The sequence below is a fragment of the Gymnoscopelus braueri genome (genome assembly GCF_963280865.1).
Source record: "Gymnoscopelus braueri genome assembly, chromosome: 3".
NCBI classification, from domain to species: Eukaryota; Metazoa; Chordata; class Actinopteri; order Myctophiformes; family Myctophidae; genus Gymnoscopelus; species Gymnoscopelus braueri.
This window is the reverse complement of record NC_137612.1, coordinates 20,230,122-20,253,294: the sequence shown is the minus strand read 5'-3', so window position 1 is coordinate 20,253,294 and position 23,173 is coordinate 20,230,122. Positions and strand designations below refer to the sequence as shown.

The following is a 23,173-nucleotide window of genomic DNA, read 5'->3' as shown; positions in this document are numbered from 1 at the left end:
ACACCTGCAAGTGCTCTTTTAGAGCGGTTTTGAAGGAGGGTAAGGAGTCACACTTTTTTATGACTGTTGGTAGGGCTGGGCATTCCATATTCTGGTGGCATAGCAGTAGAACAAATTTAACCCCTTGTCTGAGCCGAATCTGGGTTGAACGAGATTGGTGGAGCCCCCTCTGGTGTTGTGCTTGTGTGCGTCTTAAACGTTTTTGAAGTAGTTTGACAGGTACATGGCATGGGTGTCTCTGTGGTGTTGTGTATCTTGTAGACCAGGCCCATTGCAAGTTGCTGTACTCTGTCCTCTACCCTGAGCCATCATGAGCAGGGGTTAAATGAGTTGTAGGTGTGAGCCTAAGCAGTAGCCGCCCTGACCAGCTTGTTTTGGGATGTCTGGAGCCTTGTCTTTAAGGCCTTTGTGGTGCTATGGTACCACGGGGTGCCATCAGCATGCACATTTGCATGAGGTACGTGTCATCATCATCATGTACATTTACCTAGTCACATCTGAATCTACCATGTCATTTCTTTGGAAGGCACAAACACTATTTGCATGTCCATCCTTCTGTGGAAGTTCCAGGGAACCAAGTGAATGAAGTGATGAACTGGGCTGCGCGCGTGGGTGTTTCGCGAACGCGCACGCAGGAACTTCCTACCCTGGCGCGGGAGCGCGACATATGACGTAAGTCGCCTTGCCGCGCAGTGATGATGGCGGTGCGTGAACGCGCAGTAAAAGTAATGGCTGCTCTGGAACGGCGGGTGCCTAGCCTCGATGATTTCGTGGGCCAAAGCTGGAGCGCCTGGGCCGAGAGGGCCGGCGTGACACCATCGGAGGGTAAGGCATCACCGCAGCATCGACATTGCCGGGCGTGAGACCCGATCGATCGACCGGTCGGGCTTTATTTTCGTGGAAACGGAAGGCAGCGCTAACCATGTTACCCAAACAAAGACCCTGCCGGGTCCTAGCGCTGGGTGGGTTAACATGTTGCTCTGTCTCCCAGGTCCTAGCGCATACAGACAGACAGCGTCCAAATGGGGGAATTGAGTACTTAATTGTAGCAGTTTGACCATCACAATGTGTGTTTCTACATGTGTAGAATGCGTGGAATACGGTGCCAGCAGCAGGTGGGAGCGGCGTCTTGTTTAGGTTAGCGTGGAAGGAGCATAGAATTCTGTTGTATCTAGAGGGCGGACTGCCCCGCCCCCACCTATTCATTTCAATGAAAGTTGCTCACAAGCGCTTGAAGCACCCGGAAGTACATCTACTTCCGGGTATTCCAATATTGGAGCCAATAGAGCAGGCGCACTAAAGTTTCAGACGATAGAAGCATGCGCAGTAGCGTTTTAAATGCGGAAGTGCTGCTATCCCAGATTTGGCCACCAGGCGACGGCAGCTTCACTGTTCTGCCGCGGTTCTGGGGGCTTGGGAAGGAGGATGAGAAACAGCGGTGGCATCACAGCAGAAGGAAGGAAGGGGGCTAGTGTTGTGTGTGGATGGATGGGCGAGCGAGCAACTTCTGGCCATGGGAAGCTACGCTGAGAGGGAGAGAGCTAGGCTAGTGTTAGTACTGCTAGCAGCAGCAGCAGCAGGAGGAGGATAGGATACAGACCTGTGTTGCCAGGTTTTGCGAGAGAAACAAGCAACCAGGTCTATGAAAAGAAGCGACATGAGCACTTTAAACCTATGCATTGGCTATTTGAAAATAACTGATCTACAGCTATTATTTTTTTGAATCTTGAAATAAAATGTCGAATATTTGGAATATTTTCAAAACATTCTAAATGACACAGATCTGGTACTCCCTGCCACAAAACATTTTCAGAGCATGGGCATTATAGGGATGAATATTAATTTGAGGGTCCACGATATGAAAATATTTGAGAACCACTGGTTTAAATAAAATCGGAAACAAGCCCAAATAAGCAACTACACTTTAGAAACAAGAAAACAGGCCCAAAGTTGCTTATAATAAGCGGACATGGCAACATTGAGCAGCAGCAGGAGGATACAGACACCGGTGACGGAGGAGGAGTCAGTCTGATGCTGTTGCCACCATGTAAATGCTGCTAAACCCAGCCTTTTGATATCAGGGAACGTTACTCCGTGTTCTTTACACTCGACTGAACTTCAGTCTCAATGTCTCAAATCAACAGATGTCTCTAATGTCAGAATGTGACAAGCAGCCTCGTTTTATGTGACTTTTGTCAAGAAGTGGTGGCGTGTGTGCCCTGCCCCGCTCAGAGAGTGTGTGTGTGCGCTCAATCATTGTCTGGCATCCCTCGATTCCTCCCAAGTGCCACTCTGTCCCCAACTATCACATCAACTCTGATGTCCACTACAAATAACATACATAGTTGATGGTGACACAAGCAATGTCAAGTTATTATTATTCCAAGTTTATTCCCCCAATAGATCAATCAGATTCAGAAGCTGTTGATCCTGCCATTGGCAATCCTTGATCTGCATGCAGGGCAGGCCAAAAGCATTTTTATTTCCAGAATGATGTATCATGCAAAAGTGTCACTTTTCAGCTACAGTCACCTTTTTGAACCCAAATAGGGCAATTGTGTGACACCTGACCCGTAAGAAAACAACATGTTGTCACCTTTTTCACCTCGGGGCTGTTTGCATGCCCAGTATGATTACGGTGAAGTTGTTGACCGATATCAACGTTTGAATGTTTTGATAATGGCTTAGACTTATGGCTCATTGGCTTTGATCTAATCTAGTTTAACTTCAGAGCATTGAATCACAACAGGTGACCCCCGCCCCCCCCATGTCTGTGTATATCCTATTGAGCATTGTAATGTGTATTCCAGGGCCTGGTGTAGAAGACTGCAACAAGAATGGCAAGAAGGCTGCAGAAGCCATGTCACTCAGCAAGGAGGGTAAGGTGCCATATCACAGTCTATGAGACAGATGGGTCTACCCTCGTCTCAGCGGTCTTGTCCACTTTGAAACCTGGTGCCCCTATTTTGGGCATAGGCCAAAATGTTAGACATTTTCAAAAATGTCAAAATAGCAGATCTGCAAGCACACAACGTGTTGCATCGCAATGTGTTCTGTTGAGCCTGTAGATCGCTATTCGTCGTACAACAAAGTATATATGGCTTTAGTGGTTAAAGCTAGATCACATATACATAACTAAGACACAAACTAAAACAAATGATGTAAGTTGATATTTAACTGATGCTGTGTATGTTAGAGGTGTTCGTAATGAGTCGATGCAAGAGTGCCGACTAGCTAACGCCAACTCGGGACTACTGGATCGCACAGCGTGGTAGAAAACAAGTGAGTTCGAATTAACAATTTACCAAAGCAAACAGCAAAGTAACAATTTTACCTAAGCAGAAGTCCACATAACCACATACCAGCTATGACAGCCAAACCCGTGTGACTGAATCAATCTGTGAAATTCCAATCTTGTGTTACCATGTCAATCAAGCTTAACCAGTCTTCTATCACCATTGTTGAGGCCACACAAACTCGTTTCTAGCAGGACATACTTACAAAATTCTAAATATTCAACACCTTGAGTTAGGGGGTGCTTAAAGTAGGGCAAAATAACAATGTGGTCGTCGACCACCACATAGTTATACAACATGTGTTCTTTTCAGACCTCGTTGTGACTATAAAAAAGAATGCACAATGCATCTTTATGGTATTAAGCAGTTGCGTACCCACTGTAGAGGCAGGGCAGGCGGTCGCCTGCCCAACTAAGATCTCGCCCCCCCTAAAAAAGCCAAATAACCCAAAAATGTCATTGCGTGCTTAACCCATTGATACCTGGAACGCATCTGTGTCACTTTAGATTTCTTTGGCTATTCAAAAATAGCAGATCTACAAGCTCATAGCGCGGCACCGAGTGCCGCGCTACGAGCTTGCAGATCTGCTATTTTTGAAAAATCGCAAAAAAATATTTTTTATATTTTTTTCAAAAAACTGTTAGGATTTAGATTTTTTTTAAAGAATCGCCTCAGGTCTTAATGGGTTAATGTCCTCAAAGTCACGCATCCAACACGCTTTGAACTGAGCAGATTGGACCTTCCATTCCAGAGATAATGGCCAAAACATCTTGAAACGGCCACTTTAGCCGGTTTTCGATGGCCGATTTTCGATTGAGTTGAAATTTCTTTTTTGGGGGCCTGCCCTAAATGTAAATCCTGGGGACGCCACTGGTATTAAGTGTGTTAAGATACAATCCACTGACTTGGAGGCATTTTACCTAGTAGACCTATAACACTCCCGAAAAACCTCACCTACCAGCTGGACAATTTCCAGGAGCATAAAAACGTATCGAGCACGATAAAAATAATTTGAATTAAACTTAAAGGTGCATTCCTTATTTATGCTTCCTGGAGTCGATGCATTTTCACGTGTCGGTGTGATGTGAACGTACACCCAACAGTAAACTGCCCTCTGCAGGGACAGTGAGTGACTGTGAGGCGTCGCTTGCCAGAGACTGTGTGGTCTGAGGTGCCGTTGTGCTCAGGTGCCCTTTGGCAATCAGCCTGCAAGTCAGCAGCTGCCTGACAGACATGTCTGTGTCTGTTGGTCTGTGTGTGTGTCTGTTTGTGTGAGTCACATGCTGTCTGAAATAGTGAAAATTCTAAATGCACATAATTGCACTGCCAACTTTCCTTCACTAACACCAGGCATTTCTTTTACTCTGCCCTCCCTCTTCTCCATCAGACATGTCCATCTTCGGCCATAACCCGGGCCAAGATGACTTCTACCTGGTGGTATGCAGCCACTGTGGCCAGGTGGTCAAGCCGCAGGCCTTTGAGAAGCACTGCGAGAGGAGACACGCCCCACTGACCAAACTATACACGCGACTGCGCTCTCCCACACCGGCCCCTCAACCCCAGCAGAGACCCCGCCACGGCCACTCCCCTTCCCATGGGACCAATGCCGCCTCTGCTTCCTCCTGGGAAGGGCGGAGTCAAGGGGGTGGGCCACCACGTGCAGCTCCGCCTTCCCCTTCGACGCCACCCCAATACAGACACCCCAAGAGCTCCAAGGATGGGTCAAGGTAAGAGAGGGGATCAGGAGATGGGGCAAGATGAACGGAAAGGAGTACTGGTGTAGAACGCAGATACAAAATTATTCATATGAAGGTCCAAATGGTTCATGTTGTAAGTCTGTCTGACTGTTGTTACTGGATATCACAACGCACCAAACCAATGACATTGGCAAGCAGCTGAAATCCTAATTCAGCAGTTCCTTAGATTTAACATTCTTGTAGTCTGAGTTATCCATTTTCAAAAGTAGAAGTGGGGAGAACAGTCACTTTCATTCCTTGAATTTAGTTGGTAGAAAATTCAAGAAAAGGAGAAGTGACAACTGTGACATGTTTTCCTGGTAGTATGGCTTTGAAATAAAAACTGATGTTTGGAAATATATCTGTCTGGAAATCTGGCTGGAAATACCCAGCTGGTATCTGTTAGCGAAGGCAACAGTTATACATTATGTTTACTGCTAGTTCCATCATCTCTTGTCAACTTATATTTATATCTATGTACCCATACTGTAGCATCTATATGGGTTGTGAGCATTTCCAAGGCATGAGCTCAGCCTCTTATGTAAAGACTTGAGATCTTGAGGGCCATTGACATGTCAGGCGTTGAAATGGAGGGAAAAGAGGAAGATGTTGGTGAGAAAGTGACATGAGGGAAAAGGCAAGTGGAGTTGAGAATCGGGAGAACATGATACACAGAGAAATAGTTGGTGTTCACTGTTCAGTCAAGAGGAGACAGTTGGCCAGAATGCAGAGGGTAAGATTTCTGACATTAGTTTGCGGCGAGGCCTGGACAGGAACCAACTACATTTGCAGACTTCTCACTCCGGCTGGAACAGTTGACAAATTCATTTGGTATGGTAATGTACCAAATTGGTACATCGGTCATTCCAGTTATAAAAACAAACACAATCAACCAACACAATCAAGTGTTTTTTTATATTTCCTAATTGTCTGTACTCTGTAGCGTTAAAACCATGTCACCAAACATAATGAAATGAAACATACACAATGCTTTACTCCGACCTCGCTTGTTTCTGTTCAGAGTTGATCTTTAGAAACATGTTCCCATAAAATATTTGACTTGTTTTTACCTGAACATTGAAGAAAGCTGCTCTCCATTCTGTCATTCAGACACTCCCCGCTGGAGAAGTCCTCTCACAGCAGCCACTCGGAGGCATCCGTCTTCAAGCAGCCCCCGCCCCTGGAGCCCCCGCTGAGCTCTCCACCTCCCACCGTCAGAGATCCACCGTGGCCCCACGGGGGCGCCGTGCCCAGTCGAACATCACCCAGCGACAGACCCTTAACCCAGAGGAAGGACTCGCCTACTTCAGGCTCCGCAGTCCTCCCTTGCCACCGCGTACCCAGACCATACAACAAAGTGGCCTCCAGTGAGTATACTTGGTGGAATGAATGGATGTTACTTACAGTTGCTTTGGGTCTATACTCTGTAGTGGTTACATCTGTTTGTTGATATTGACAAAACTATGAACTAAAGAAAATATCTGTGTACAAGCACAAATTCTGTATCTTTCTGTATCATTTGTCAAGGAGTTGGCAGGACAGCAGCAGTGAGTGGGATAATTGAATTGTTTAGACTTAAAACTAATTAAATAGCTATTCTACACCGACCTGCATGTGAAATGGATTTCTTAGTTTAGCTGTCTTTCTTTCTTTTTTCTTTTTTTTCTCCCTACCTTAGTCGTTGGGAATGTTTGTATAGACCCTGTCAATGCCAAACTGTACTGTTTGGTCTGGGGAGAGTGCAGACAACCGCGTGTGTCCTCCACTACATATGGAGACTCCAGCCACTTCTTCGACAGTGAGAAGTTTCACTGAGAGGGCATGACGTGCACGAAGGAACATCAATCCCCTTCCCAGTTTCACTCCCTGCTGAACCAACCTGTAGGAGTCAGTAGTGCAGTGACAGAATGCTCTCCTCTGCCGGCTTCCAAATCCACAACCATGGGCAATTGGAAAACAATGGCCTTTGGAGCGTGCAGCTGTGCCAGAGGCACTGTGGACAGTGTGGAGGTTTTAAACCCCAATCTCCATGGTAGTGGGAAGGAACTTTACCCCTACGCCACCCAGACGTCCATGTGCAAAGGGATTATTTAAACCAGTGAAATGTGAAGTTTTATGGGTTAACCCTTTAAGACCTGAGGCCGATTCTACATGTCTCCTAAATCTCAACAGTTTTCTGAAAAACGTAAAAACTCTGTGCTCGGCACTCGGTGCCGCGCTATGAGCTTGTATATCTGCTATTTTTGAATAGCCCAAATTGTAAAATAATGCTTTTTAGCTCAAATCTAAAAATGACACAGTTCCAGGTCTTAATGGGTTAAGAATCCTTGTAGATTCAATCAAGTTGAACAGTTCTATCAAGACTTCATTAGGCGCCTGAAGAAACGGGTTGGGTTGTTGGTGAAACGGTCGGTTGTAGTGAGTGTTGCTGAAGCTGAAACTGCCCTTTCTGTCTGCAGGGAGAGAGTGTGACCTAGACAAGCACTGCGGCGTCCTGGACCCTGACAGGAATAAAGTCTGCACACGCCTATTGACCTGCAATGTAAGAAAAACACAAACATACACACGTTGAGCTAGCCCAGTGGCACTGAGCCCCATTTTGTCTATTGTGCTATTGCTGCCTCATCTGTTCGGCTTACCTGCTACTCATTCACCTAAACTTTTTTTAAACCATCCTCATTATTTACTGCATTCTCTATTGTTTCCTGCTACACTTTTCTTTTCTTTGCCAGCCTCGTTGTCATTCATTAAATAGGTGACAGAGGCTTAATTTCAGCAGCCAGTGCCATCCCCTCTGCTTTTGACCCAATTCTAACCACTCAACAAGAGTCTAGAGGAAATGAGGTTATGAGACTGTGGCCTCCCATTTCACAGACAATAGCAACAAGAGTCCTATTGAAATGATGACACATCACATCATCTCTGTGGATTCAACCCCTATGACACAGAGCAACCTTTGCATGCAAGGCTAAATCAAAAAATATATAGAAAAGATATTAAATTGTATCATAGACTTTGATCAGTCAGTTCTGTGTTTTAGCTTTTTATTAAGGCGAGAAGTACTTTTAGAATGGCATTCTTCACTTCCAAAATTATGTTTTGTACTTGCCAAATTAACTAATAAAGTAAACAGGAGTACCAGCCAGAGACAAAGATGTAACGGCACATGGCTGGTGTTATTCTTAACAGCCTGGCCGCAAGGCTAAACTGTCTAGAACAGGATTTGTCTTGCCTGGTGAAATAAAAGTGAAACTGAAACACATGAAAGTTGCATTGCTATTGCATGTAAAAAAAAAAGCAACAACCTGGATAATTCTGTGATTCTCTTACAACAACATTGTTCTTGAATACTGTAAAGCACCTTTTTATGAAGGTCGTTATTTCCATTTGCTCAAATGAGACTGTCACCACACTAGGACATGCGCACAAGCAGCTTTGGTTCTGAATGCTGCATTGTAATTGGTGTAGCTTTGTTCACAAACTGTAACTAACTATTGATAGCTAAAGATTGGTCTGTCTGTGTTTAGACTCTTGTCTTTTTTGTACCTTTCTCGAAGAGCATATACTGGCCTACTTGAAGTTTTGGCCGAAATTCATGCAAACCGATTTAAGCCATTCCTTTGAATGCGTGGCGTTTGAGATAAAAAGTGTTCAGGAATCCTGTGTGTTTTTACTGGATCTACAAATGGAAGCAGAGACTTGGTTGTAGGTAATTTACACCTATAATTGTGCCCACAGTAGCTCATTTTGGTACACCCAAAAAAATTGTGAATGCATCCACCTATCATGCATGATGCAACTGTAAAGTAAAAGTGTTGGATGCTCATGAGAACATTTTTTTTTACAAATTTATTTTGTTACCCCATTTAGACCAAAGGCCGATTCTAACAAAATCCTGACTTCAGTTTTCTGAAAAACCTCAAAATTATATTAAAAACATGCCTTTCGGCCTGGCGGAGACAAAAATTAAAACAATATATCATCAATATATAACAACAATGTATGTCCATATTAACTGTTACTTTTTAACTGTACTTATTAACCGTACTTTTCAGGATTAAAAAAATATATACTAAAAAAATAGTAAAAGTAGCAGATCTACAAGCGGCGCGAAGAACTTGTATATCTGCTACTTTTGTGCGACGCTGTAGTATGATCAAGCAGGGCATTCATTTACCAAAAAACACAAAAAGTTAGAATATGGAGAGAAGAGGTTTCTGCCCGACACTCGGGCAGTCACACCATAGAGTGTAATGGCGTGACATTGCACTCTAGGATCGCTCATATTGTGCACCAGACACACTCGCTGAAGTTGGGGCAAAATGCACTGGTTGTGGCTTGTTTTAATGAACAGACCCAAAGTGTCACTGCATCATCTTGCATCATTTGAACCCTAGCATCGCTATTCTGGGGTGAATATTGAATATTCTGTGAAAATAGCAGACGTGTTGTGAGCTTTCAGATTGGCTATTTTCAGTGAAGGGATTTTGTGTTGAGGTAAAAAATGAGACTACCTAGTATAGAGGAACTACTGTATGCACGAAAACAAATTTCACCCACTTTTTAACTTTACCGGACGGCTGGCTTTGTATAAAAGAGGGTTGGGCAAAAATAGTTAAAATGATCTATAAGATCTACAAGCTCAAATCTCGTCACTGTAGGGATGGGATTATGGTGTTTTAAAAAAGACCACATTATTGTGTGATGATCACATTGAAGATGACATTTTGAGTTTATATTGCATGTGCACAACTGTGTGAAACTATGTGGATAAGATCAGAGTTATTGTTTTACTCTGTTAGAAAATATAGTTCAGCACGATCTCACAGATCAGTGCCGTTAGCCTCAGGCCTCCGAGCACAGGAAGAGTCCTTATATGGTCGCTGTTGTCTGAGAAAGAGGAAGTAACTGATGAAGAGTGTGAAAAGCCACCCCACCTCAGGATGATTAACAGGAAATGACCGAAGAGAGGTGAAGGAATCGGAGGAAAAGAGCTTCCCTTAAAGTCTCACTGTATTGTGTCCATTAGGTCCAGTAGTTTTTTTTTGTTTTCATTCTTTCCCACGCTTTATTTAAGGAACACCATATGATTACATAATATTTATGGTTTAGAATGTGCAGTTGCACTGCAGCGTCATGTGGTTTCTGTGGTCACAAGGATGTTTCAGACAGTGCAGAGCATTATTAGAATGCTAGCTCTATAACAAAATTGAGAGTTAGTTCCAGAGTGTCAGGCGTAAACATTTACCAGGTACTCCCAAAAATTTACCAGATGGCTGATGTCAATTAACCATCCTGATCAGTGGTTAGAATACTAGTCCACACCAGCAAACATAGTAGATTATTTCTAGTATGATTAGTGTTACTTCCAACTTACTGTATGCGTTTGTGTTTCCTCAGATCCACTCCATCCACCAGAGGAGGAAGGTGCAGGGACGCAGTAAGAACTTTGACCACTTGGTGTCGGAGCTAAAAACCAAGGTCCGTGACAAAGGGTCCCATGGCCTGGACGGGTGCTCCTCTGCTGGTCGTTCTCCCAGTCCAGAGAGCTCCAGGGAGCCAGCTGGATCGCCACACTGCAGGAGGCCACTGGCCAACCTCCCTGCCTTTAGGTCAGTGAGCCTTACTGGTACTAATCATTATGTGTCGGCATAGAGGATGTTACTAGTTGCTGATATCCATTGAACTAGTATTAAGTCACCTTGGTAGGAAAAGAAAACAATAGACCGATCGCTACGCTCTGCTCCCCACCGCTCCCCACCGCTCCTCCTCCCTATGTTAGGACAAACTACCTTGATCATTGACATGCATTGGAATATTACAGATTCTTTCTCATAGTCTATAGTTTTTGGAGCCAGAGCTCCGAAATCTCTTCCTAAACTCGTCAACAAAGCCTGCAGTATGCACTGGAAAAATGTGCATGCCATTTCAACAAACAAGCACTGAAGATTTTAACGTATTTTAACGATTTTTACCTAGAATTAATGTAATTATTAGGGTTGGGGTCTGAGTCTGTCCGTTGCTCCCCGGCTGGCCTGGGCGCGAAAAACCGCCTCCCGCGGAGGTCGAAGGACCGCCCTGTTTTCAGACTGTTATCGCAGTCATAATTGACATTTATGTAATTTGTTCTTGTTTTTAATCTGTTATATGGTGGGTTTGAAATTTGTGAATGAGCCTTCAAATGATTATCAATCTGCTTTTCTCAGTCGCTCCAGGGCCTCATCATCAGAGAGCGCTGCAGAGGAAGAGACGCACAGGCAGGATGAGGGGGCTCTCCGTTCCCCCTCGCCTCTCGTCCATGGACGCATCTCTAGTGATGAGAGTGAGGGCGAAGGACCCGAAGAACCTGTTGACTTCCCATCTTCTTCCTCTCCTCCCAGACCTCTGGCAGTAAGACGAGACAAACATAATTATTTTTAGTTTGTGTGTGAGCTGGTATTTCTGTTTGTGGGCTAGCTGGAAGCAGCCCTCTATTGTTGTTTTACATATTTATATTGTTCTCCAAAATATTTAGTTCTAACTCCTCTCTCTCATTCTCTACATTATAAACTTTTCTTCTGATAGAGGTAATTTACGCTTTTTATTTTATTTTAAATACTTAAAAAAAAAAAATTAATCACACTAATGGTGGAGAATTGTCAGGTGGTTGAGTGGTGGCAGTTGGAAAATCCTCAAACATCCTTTTGTAAACTGCTGCCACTCTTGCAGTTAGGTTGTGTGTCCAACAAAGCATTGTTTCCTGAGGCCAGCGTATGTTTTAATTGTTCTCAATGCGAATGCCACATAATTACACTATGCTAAAAAAAAACACCAGCAGTGCGAAGAGGCGCTGTGCATCTTTTTTGCGTGCGGGGAATCCAGATTCAGATCCCGGGTAGAACATGAAAGTTATTGATCATTGCATTTTTAAAGAACCACACATTTTAAGCTTTGTGTTGCGGACATACTTGCTGGTTTTGTGTCAGTGGCCTGGTTTTCAGTAGACTTTTCTTTTGGAAGCAGCAGCCTTCCTTTAAATCTTACTTGAATGATAATTGTGTAACCATTCTGCATCCTTCTTGTAGGTTTGTTCATTTGGCAGTCACATGCTAGGCCACGGTGTCTATACGTTTGACAGGAGGCTTCACCATCTGAGGTCAGCTCTCAGCAGTATGGTGGAGCAGCACATCAGCGCCCACCTCTGGAAGTAAGAAGCCTTGCATCTCAAACTGTTCATGTCAAATGCCCAAGATTGTGAGAAAAAAAACTAAAGACAACAATATCAGGACAATCTGGTTAACAGTTGATTAACAGTTATCATACGCCATCCCATCTCCCTGACCTTGAACATCTAAATGGGCCAAACTACATGGCTACATCAGATCTAAACAGTGACAACTGGAACACAATACAGATAGCTGGCAAGTTTCACTGCTCAAAATATGACAGTTATTTAAACGGAATATATGCGGAGGGAACACAGAATTGAAATACATGGTCTAAAACACAAACAGATAGGGTGGGGTGCGCTATACTAATACTTAATAGTCTTTCCAGGGGTCTACCCTTTTTGGGCATGAGATGTACTGTATTTAGCTATTTTCAAATGCTGGTGACAATGAAAACTGCTTTTCCCCCCTCTTATTATAGATATACTGCTAATTAGGATAATGCAAACATAATAAGTAAATTAATTAAAAAAAATATGGAAATTCAGAAAAAAGAACAGTAATGCAACGATAATTTATTGGATGCTTAAAATACTGACGACAGCACTTTTATATATGGTTGACATTTCAGGTGCTCTTTTCTTTTTCTCACTTCACTGTCAGCTGGAAAAGTCTTATCAAATGATTTGTGGTTTTTCAGAAAGCATCTTTCCAAGTTCTCATCGCTTGTGCTTTTCCAGGCACTTGAAAACAAACGATTACAAAGAAAGAATCAAGAGCCAGAGTGGTACTCCAAAGAATTTGTCTTTCTTTTTTTAAGGAATGGTAGGGATTACTGTTAAGTATTATTGACCCTCACTGTTGTCGACTGACGATCGCCAAAATTGACCATTCACACTTGCCCGATTATATCGGCATTTATCTGCAGATGTGACAAAATACTTAATTCTTGGCTGCATTATATTGGAGCCAACTCCAGCAGTCACGCCAGTGGGGCTGCAACTTTCTCTTCCTCTTGTACAACCTGTCACTCTCCCTCAACCTAGTGATTTTCTTTCTTTTTTATCACCTTGATTATTGCCCGGCGTTTCGTGAAGAATCAGAATCGGTATTCATTTTTAAATAAAAGAAAAGGGTCACATTCAGAAACAGTCTGTTTGCTTAATAGTCTGTCATCACTAATCTAAATATGAATTTGTATGGCATATGACGGACTATTAAATATCAATAGATTAATCAAGGTTTTTTATTTTATATACGTTTTATAACCGATGAAAACAAGGCTCTGTCAACAATTTCACAAAAACTGTAAAATGCCATTATCCCAGGGAAGAAATGTATTTTAACTGAACCAATGGGGCAAGTGGAAAGTATGGCCCGTTTTTTTGTGTCCAGGCCATGTATAATGTCGAGCACTGCCGATTTTTTTAATTTTATGTCTTTAATTCTTGCCTACTCAGGAAAATACCTCAAGCCACAGACCTTCAGTCTGCAAGCCCCTCTACCAAGGCTGTCGCCTCCTCCTCTCCTTCATCCTCCACGTCCTCCTCCTCCTCTTCACTGCATTCTAAAGTCCGCACAGGAAGTCACATCAGCTCCTCCCTCAAAACCACCTCGTCATCCAGTCGTGGACCTGGGAGACCCTCTACCGGCAGCCAGTCAGAGAATCTGGGGAGCAGCAGTAGTGTCAGTGGCAGTGGCCATCTGTCTTCCCCTGTGAAGCCGGCAGTGGCTTCTTCACTGGGGCCTGGCAGGCGTCAGACGGGGCCTGGCAGGCCTAAGAACCCGGTAGGCCGGCCCAGCAAGCAGATGCTGAAGCTCCGGGAGGAAGCGGCTGCGGCCGCCGCTGCCACGCTCCGCAAACGCAAGGCCCCGTCGCAGGAGGGCGAGCACTCCGGCCCCGACAGGAACTGCATCATTCTCCAAGACAGGGGCCGCCCGCCCTCCACCTCTTCCTCCAAGACTAGCGCCCCCTCGCCCCTCCCTCACGGACAGACCAACGGCACGCTCTCCCCTGTGAGCAAGCCCCGCCCCCAGCCGTCGCCGTCGGAATCCCATTCTCCGGCCGCCACGGCGGCCTGGTCCTACAAACGAACACACCCCACGCCGGCCCACTCCTCACCCCCTGACAGTGCACCTGCCAACTCCCACAGTCGGGTGGCGGGGGATTCGGGACTGCATGGGCGGGGGGGTGGTGGTGTGAGCTATGAACACCGGGGGCTGGTTAAGAAACGCAAGGGGGGCAACAACGGAGAGCCATCACCGCCCTCCAAGCCCTCGGTGCACCGCACACCATCTTCCTCCTCTTCATCTTCCTCCTCTCCCCGCTCAAACTTCTACCCCTGGAAGGACAGTAAAGGTGGAGTGCTTGCCGGGGGGGCGGAGAAGAAAATGGGCACACAGAAGGTGAGTCTGGTGTGAGGGGCAAAATGGGGACAAAAACACTCATTAGAAAAATATATCATTTCATACACACGTGGGACTACCTAGTAATTTCTCAATAAAATGTTGGAAGTACAATAACATGTATTTTAGGAATGTCGATTTCTCAAGTTGTTTTGGTCCAGAGATCCCGATCGAAGTAATTTAATATTGAGTACGAGTACCAATACGAGTCCCATTCCAACATTGATATTTTCCTAGATAATACAACTCCAAAGTAAAACCAATTCAATTTAGGCAAAATATGCTCAGTAGTGTAGTCTAGTTTATTGTTGTAGGTATGTACTGTCCGAGGGACACCCCATAAGCACCCCCACACTCACTAACAGCCTGCTAATATGCAATAATACATAATAGGCCTAGAGTACATGCTTCCACACATAATTGAGAGCATTCTTGAAGACTGGGTATGTATTATCAACAATTTAGCTTATAAGCAACACAAGACTGTAGCCAACAGCATTTATAGCTGGGAGATTTAAATGTTTTGGACTGATTTTTAATGTTCATCAACCCAGCCTGTTAGGAGCCTTAGATGTTTCATGAATTTGGGCCCTGGAGCATCTGGCAATTTTCATTGCAAAGCATGGATTATGATTTAAGTGAGCAAGTATCATTAACAATAATGGAAAGTTGAAAAGGCTTATCAGTTTTAATAGCAGTATTAAAAGTGAACATTCCTACAGTTCTGTTCTGTCACAATTCAAACACTGTTTCTTTACTACATAATATAAACTTGGTAGTGAGGACACAAACAGGAAGTGGTCCATGTTTTCACAAGCACAATTACACACTTTAAAACAGTATGTTCACTATGTTACTTATTTTCCAATCCAAACCATTATCACATTGGGCATTTATTAGATTAAACGCAGGGAAAAGCATCCTATAGCTACTGCAAGACAAATAAACGTCAGAGACAGAACTTCTAGAAGCAAATGTATACTTTGGTGAGTTTGGGTTGTGTAGTTACCTTGCCATGATGTAGCACCCAATATTGGCGAGATATCTTCAATAGTTGCTCCATTGATTAAAATAATCCCAAATAGTCAACCCATTGAGTCATATTGCACGCTCAAAATCACTCTTTAAGCACAGAAACAAAAACAAAGCAGATTCTGGCAATGTATAACGTTACAAAACAGTTTTTATTTATTTATTTATAAAATGTTGCTATTTGGAGTAGGATTAATTCATTAATTATTTTTTGTTTATACATTTATTTATTCAAATGTTGGAAAAAGAGCGCAGGTTGCACTTATTAAAAAAAAACCTGATTGTTCAAAATTGCTTGCCTGCCCAAATAAACATACAGACTTGTTTGCATTACTAAAGAAATCTCATATTCTTCTGTTCTCTCATATCTTCCCACAGCCAAAACTGCACCATTAAGTGTGCCTGCCTTACAAGCCACTATGAGGGAGCCAGCTCTACACAGTCTGGGACTGTGACCACAGGACTCTAAAAATGTGTTCTGTATGTGTGCGTGTGCTTGAATTCCCAAGCCAATGTTTGTGTGTGCGCATCTGCCTTTGTGTACGGAAGCCTATATGTTGTAGGCTCATGTGTGAGTGTGTTGAGTTGTGTTTTTGTATGTGCACAACTAGTAGAGTGTGAATTCTGCTGTCCTCAATGTCTGAATCAGACGTGGGTCTGCGACTATGCGTGTGTATCCGTGTGTTTGCTGTTGTATGGATGAATGCTGTTGTATGGATGAATGTCTGGGAAAGAATGGGGGTAGAATATCAGTGTATGGATTTAGAAATACCTCAAGACCATCTGGTTATGCTGCTATATGAAAAATATGTTGGTTTATTAAAAAATGGATTAAAAAAATTTCCTTTACACTTGGAAGCTGTGGTTGTTGCTCGATGTCTTCATAATGTTTGTTTGTACATGTTAATTTTGCTCATGTTGTTACATTGCTATTGCAGTTAATGTCATGTCATCAAACACCCTCTGCAGTTCAGACAGGGTATGTGTAGGCCTACCCTGTTTTTTTTCATGATCTTTTTATTTATCGTATGTAATCTGAATTCCACCCACAGAATCAATATAGGCAGTGGTGGAAAAAGCACTCAAATGTTTTACTAAAGTAAAAGTACCAATACTGCAATGTAGAAACACTGTTACAAGTAAAAGTCTGGAATTCAAAATGTACTTGAGTAAAAGACAAGTATTAGTATCAAAATGTACTTAAAGCTCCAACTTTTCAAAAGTATAAAATGTATTAAAATCTTTTGAAATAGCCGATCCACAAGCTCACAATGCGTGGATCGGCTATTTTCAAATGGCCGAAATGTATATAGTAGTAACTAAAATGTTCAAAAAAAATTGTAGTGGAGTAAAAGTATAATATTTGCCTCTGAGATGTAATGGAGTAAAAGTACTGAAAATTGGAAATACTCCATTAAAGATGCCTCAAAATTGTACTTAAGTACAGTACTTGAGTAAATGTACTTAGTTACTTTACACCACTGAATATAGGTCTACCTTGAAACGGGTATGGCCAGCCTGTTGACGTCAGGTGAGTAATTATAATGGTTACAATGGCTCTCAGGGGCTGGGCCCACATTGAAGGAATGCATTATGCAGCTCTGCTGCGACTCAGAAAATGGCAACTGCGTCTCTCTTTGATGTTTTGGAGATGCAGTCATTGGATACCTAATGATCTGCACGGGCTGACTGGTGGTGACGTTGCCAGGGACTGTCGCGCTTTGATTGGCTCGTAAGAACCTTCTGGACTAAGGAATGTAGTTGATGCATCATGTTCAGTGTTGCCATATCCGCTTATTATAAGCGGCATTGGGCTTATTTTTCTGTAAAGTTGCTTGTAAATATTGGTAGATGCGGTGCGGGTATTGCGTTTTTTTGGGGGGCTTGTTTCTAAAGTGTAGTTGCTTATTTGGGCTTGCTTCCATTTTTTTGTGTTATTATTTAAACCAAATATGTTCCTGTCATCATGTATTTGTCCATAACCCCCATCTGAAAATGTTTTGTGCCAGGGAGTCTCGTACCAGATATGTGTTATTTGAATGTTTCAAAATATTCAAAATATTCATCTTTTATAACAACATATTTTTTAATAGCAGATCCACCAGCTCACAATGCGTGTGTGAGCTTGTAGATGCTATTTTTGAATAGCCGTTCGTTCATGTTTAAAGTACTCATGTGGCCGCTTCTTCTACTGGGCTTGTTTTCCTACACCTGGTTGCTTATTTCTCTCGCACAATCTGGCAACAATGATGCTGATCTCAGGAAGTGCACGGACAGTAGCAGCACCTGATCTGATCCACACAACATGATGGATCATAACGTTACTGTAACGTCGTTTTTATACTCAGTTTAGTACAGTTTTCTAGGTTTATACGTGCTGTCCGTTAATCGGGAGTTTTTCCTCAATGGATGATGATTTACAAGCCAGGGCACGCTCCCGTTTGTTTTGATGGTCTGTGTTTACTTGGAGAGGATTTAAAGATCTTTTAATCCGACGGAAAAGATCCGAACACAGTTTGAAATGTTACCGGGTGAAGATAGATGTCTCTTTGGCCGACTGGAGGACAACACGTTTCGGATGCAGCTTGTTGGCTCATTGATGGATCGCACTGCGCGCTTTATTTGAACACGTTCCCATTAATAGGTCTCTCAATGTAATAATCGGCGAAGTTCGCGCGACGTCCCACTGGGAAGCCCTCCCTCTACACGCAGTGTCAGTATGGGACCAGTCAGCATCATCTGCAGGCAGTGGTGGGTAAAATGACTAAAAAAAAATTAAACTAAAAGTGAAAGTATCAATACTATAATGTAGAAATCCTCTGTTACAAGTAGAAGTCAGTCAGGTAATCAAAATGTACTTGCGTAAAAGCACAAAAGTATTGGTATCAGAATGTACTTAAAAGTAGCCCCTACGGAACCTCTCCCTCCGCTAAGTAGCTCCGAGATGAGGTCCCTCGTCGGTTCCTGCCGTTTGCGGTCGACATTGTCGCACATTTTCCACTTTTACATGTTTCTTACCCCTTTCTGCACATCGTATCCAAAAAGCAAAGCAATTGCGCCACTCTCTCAGATGTTTTAAGTTCTAGCGGAACATAACAGCTTCCAACGTGTTGAAGAAAGTAGTTAATTTGCCTCGGTTTTCATCCGGTTACATGTTTTTAAGACATTGCGCAAGAGTTGCGCCCGTTGAGATAACATTACTGATTACCCTACTGGTCAAATGTTGAATTGCATCTTCTAATGCAAAATATTATGGAACCGGATGAAAACCGAGGTAAATTAAATACTTTCTTCAACTCGTTGGAAGCTGTTATGTTCCGCTAGAACTTAAACATCTGAGAGAGTGGCGCAATTGCTTTGCTTTTTGGATACGATGTGCAGAAAGGGGTAAGAAACATGTAAAAGTGGAAAATGTGCGACAATGTCGACCGCAAACGGCAGGAACCAACGAGGGACCTCATCTCGGAGCTACTTAGCGGAGGGAGAGGTTCCGTAGGGGCTAACTTAAAAGTAGCCTACCAAAATCAGAAAGTAGTCATTATGCAGAATGTCCCATTTCACAAGTTTTCAAATGTGTAAAATCAAAATGTCTAAATATTTTTGAAAATAGCTCTACATCTACGGCTATTTTCTGAAGTGATTAATGTATGTTTTGTAATAATCAAAATCTACAAAGTAACCACTAGTAACTAAAGTTTACAAATAATTGTAGTGGAGTGAAAGTACAATATTTGCCCCTGACATGTGGTGAGTAGAAGTAAAGTAAAAGTACTGAAAATTGGAAATACTTTAGTAAAGTAAAAGTACTGAAAATTGTACTTAAGTACAGCACTTGAGTAAATGTACTACTTAAGTGACTTTTACACACTGCCTGCAGGTAGCGGTGCTGCCTGAGCCAGGAGGAGGAGGAGATGCGGTCTGAATCTGATGTGGAGTACAGCCCGATAGGAGAGGGCCTGGTGATGACTGAGTTCTGGCTGTACGCGTGGATGAGGAGGGTGTCGGTGATAGCGGCTCATGTCACCGCCCTGGGCCTGACCCTCCTCATCTCACTGCTATCCCGGCCTGGAACAAGTGAGCATTAATAACCCGCAACTTCACTGTAGGGTATTATCTGTCTGTCATTAAATGTCTCTATGAATTGAGTACAAAGGACCCCAATGGAAACAAGCCATAGGCTTTCTTGGGTTTTAAATCCTCTTAGCTGACCTAGTATTGAACTGTACTTTCCTATGCTTTTTTTTTGCAAACTGCTAATAAAGTATTAAATCAATTAGTTTAGTCCAGTAGTCCTCAACCTGTGGGTCGGGCCCCCTAGGGGGTCCCCACATTCTTTTTTCTTTTGGGGGGGGGGGGGGGACAATTTGATAGCTAAATAAAATGAAAAAAAGACCAATATTGCATTAAAAGTAATCAACAAACTACACTATAAAAACTGGTCAAACATTGGCCAAATTGTCAAATAATATAAGGAGGCATTATTTTTTGAAAATAGCCGATCTACAAGCTCACAAATCAGCAATTTTCACTATTATCCGTGAAACGAGTCAAACAAAATGTAATGCCTCAACTCCTACAATTCCAAGTGCTTCTCAGGGTGGTTCAAAAATTATGATTATTTTGGGGGGTCGCGCCCTGAAAAGGTTGAGAACCACTGGTTTAGCCTATACTGTACTTAAGATGTAGAGTCATTTTGAACACTTAAATTAAACACCTTGCTTTATATACAGATGGTAAAACTTATGATTTGATGTTGGGAGGCTATTTCTGTTCTCTACAGGTTTATAAGATGCTTGTGTGTTTTCTTTCATTTTAGGTCTGTTTTCCTGGCATCCAGTGTGTATGTCTGTTGCAGTAAGTCCACAGTCAAGTCATACACATCTCTCTCACACACACACACACACACACACACACACACACACACACACAGGTATTGTACTTCACACTGATCTTCTACATAAAACTGTTAAAAACAATCATAATTTTTGCTATTGTGGCAAAATATGGTAGATGCTTTTCTAGGATCACCAGATGTGGCATGTTTTAATACATTTTCAACATTCAAAACAGCACTCGCGCACATTTATCTCTGTGCCTTAACAATTCTAACCTGCACCAGGAGACCTACCCTATGCCCACGTCTGTTCAAACAGTCTGGATTACGGCTTTAACCCGGTGTACCGTACACTAGGCACTAAGAAAACGAACTGATGCCAATGCTATTAATACTAAGGACGAGCAGGTTGCAGTGTCTTGTTCAAGGACACTTTTGGGAAGGTTTGAGTCTCACTGTGACTTTGTTGTTACAAGATGGTGTCTCAAACAACTGCACCACCCTGTAACCCTATCCCACCTTTCTGAGGATATTACATCACTTTCTTCCCTCTAATATCGCTGCACCCTGTAAGCTCCCCACTCCCCTGCCCCCTTTCTTTGCTCCTTCCATCCCTTCTCTCCGTTGTGAATAATGGATAGTGGAGTTTGGAACAGGGTGGTGCCTGGTGACTGCCTGGCTGGCTTCAAATGCCCTGGGCACTGTGATGTTACCAAGAGATATTCTGTTACAAGCTGACCTAGAATGCTGGCTAGTATAGTGAGGTGGCCGCTGTGTGTGTGTGTGTGTGTGTGTGTGTGTGAGAGAATGTTTACATCTATGGATGTAATAGGTGGGAATGGGTATTTATTTGTGTGTGTGTGTGAATTAAATGTATACATCTATGGATGTAATGGGCGGAGTCGACTCAAAGAGTCTCCTATTGACCGATGACCCGGTCATCAAATTATTGGCTCAGGAATGCGACAAAAACTAAAAAATCTCCATGAATTCAAGGCTTCTTGGGGTGTGTAATTGATAGAAAATAAGTAATTTTTTGGGTGACCTACTCCTTTTATATTTCAAAAGATTTTCACAAATTACAAAAATAAACAAAACATTATCATTCAAAAGTGTCTGGGTAGCTCAGTCGGTAAAGCACTTTGTTTAATCCCGGGCACTGCCAACTGAGTGTATGAGTAGCACAGCTTGGGTAACTAAGTTGGGCAGTAAGTACTGGGAGCTGATGGTAGGTGTTGCGCTCCACCTCAGCTATCCATCTCCCAGGGGTCTAGCGCATTACTTACTTATTTTTTTTAACCTTTGCGTTATCCTCAACACAGTGTCTGACGTGTTATGCTATGTTTTTGCATTATGACTTGACAGCATCACTTTAACAATGATAAACAGACTTGAGGCACAACCATATATATCAGCCACAATGTTTTCCTTTGTCACAAACTGCCCGTGACAGATGAGCTAGTGTGCATTTGTGTGCTCTCCATGAATCCTTCTTTGCTTTGTCTTACCGGCGTATTCACAACACACAAAGAATACTATTTATAGCTCATTCCATCTGTCATCTCATTAACTCCTTCACAAACAACACATGGACCAAGTTTTACCTTTATATTACCCATGTTGTTCTCTGCTATTTCTGTATGTCTCTGCTACCCCCTAAACACATTACTCAATTTCACACATTTGCACTCAAAGGACCATAATGGAAACAAGCTCTCAAGCTTTTATCCTTTTGACAGATATGCAATACATGTAATATATGATCACGTACAGTATATGCATTTCTTCAGTCAATCGATACTCACTGTATTTTAATATTAAATGGTGTTGTATCTATATAATAGAGAGGACCACACATGAATTGTTTCCTGTCATCCTTTCCCTGCTTCCTCAGTATTGCCTGTTAATGACCGAAGGCATCCTCCTCTTCTCCATCGAGGGATCCAGCTTCTGCTTCAAGTCCCGTCTGGGCAAAGTGCGCCTCCACTGGTTCTGCCAGGCGCTGGTCCTCATTACCGCAGTCACCGGCGCAAGCTTCATGGTGGCCAGCAAGAATATCTCAGAGCGCCCCCACCTGGTCACCTGGCACAGCCTGCTGGGTGTGGGCACCCTGGCCGCCACCTTTCTCCAAGCAACCTGTGGCGTGTTCCTGCTCTTCCCCAAGCTGCTGCGGGTGGCCTCCCCATCCCGACTGAAGCTGTATCACGCCACCTGTGGCCTTGTAGTCTACCTGCTGGCCACAGTGACTGTGGTGTCCGCCATGTTCTCCGACTGGTTCCAGGCGACGGTGCAGGGGGCCGCGTGGTGGGCCTTTGTCCTGCTCCCCCTCTTCCCGGCTCTGGTGGTCATGAACCAGATTACAAACGCCTACCTACCACGCAAGAAGATCACCAGCTAGGAGAGGATGCTTTTTTTTAATTATTTGGCTGTCCCTTTAACTCTGTCCCCTCCAGTGAAAATGTATGCACTGTATGTCTCGGGGAAATTCTGAAAAGCCATGTAATGAGGTGATTGAAATGCCCCAAAAATAAGCACATGCACACAGTAAAATCCTCAGTGTCAAAAATACTGAGTTAAAATAATGTTATATCTGACTGTGAACATAACACTGAATGTACTGGGGCATGGACTGAGAACCTTGACAGACTACTGAATGCACAACTTGCACATGAATGTCTCTGTTGCTCTGCTTGGTTTCTTTGTCTGATGGTCTCTTTGGAG

General features: G+C 43.2%; 2 protein-coding genes across 4 annotated transcripts; both read left to right on the top strand.

Annotated features, from left to right (window-relative positions):
* Positions 1-695: 695 nt before the first annotated feature.
* Positions 696-16,451, top strand: atxn7l2a (ataxin 7-like 2a; the record flags this gene model as incomplete). 2 transcript variants are annotated; one of them, XM_080423376.1, is made up of 10 exons in its annotated part: positions 696-825; positions 2,811-2,879; positions 4,684-5,023; positions 6,143-6,399; positions 7,492-7,574; positions 10,433-10,644; positions 11,239-11,422; positions 12,097-12,218; positions 13,641-14,586; positions 15,997-16,451. In XM_080423376.1, the coding sequence occupies 10 exons, from the start codon at positions 696-698 to the stop codon at positions 16,012-16,014; spliced, it is 2,361 nt and encodes a 786-aa protein (XP_080279502.1). In that variant the 3' UTR covers positions 16,015-16,451. The 2 variants fall into 2 exon arrangements, with proteins under 2 accessions (XP_080279502.1, XP_080279503.1); XM_080423377.1 differs by lacking the exons at positions 696-825; positions 2,811-2,879 and adding an exon at positions 3,148-3,282.
* Positions 16,452-17,927: 1,476 nt separating this feature from the next.
* cyb561d1 (cytochrome b561 family, member D1) lies at positions 17,928-22,850 on the top strand (the record flags this gene model as incomplete). 2 transcript variants are annotated; one of them, XM_080423295.1, is made up of 4 exons in its annotated part: positions 17,928-18,369; positions 19,500-19,692; positions 20,435-20,472; positions 22,347-22,850. In XM_080423295.1, exons 2-4 carry the CDS (start codon positions 19,530-19,532, stop codon positions 22,848-22,850), a joined length of 705 nt encoding a protein of 234 aa, XP_080279421.1. In that variant the 5' UTR covers positions 17,928-18,369; positions 19,500-19,529. The 2 variants fall into 2 exon arrangements, with proteins under 2 accessions (XP_080279421.1, XP_080279420.1); XM_080423294.1 differs by having other exon boundaries at positions 19,496-19,692.
* Positions 22,851-23,173: the final 323 nt, after the last annotated feature.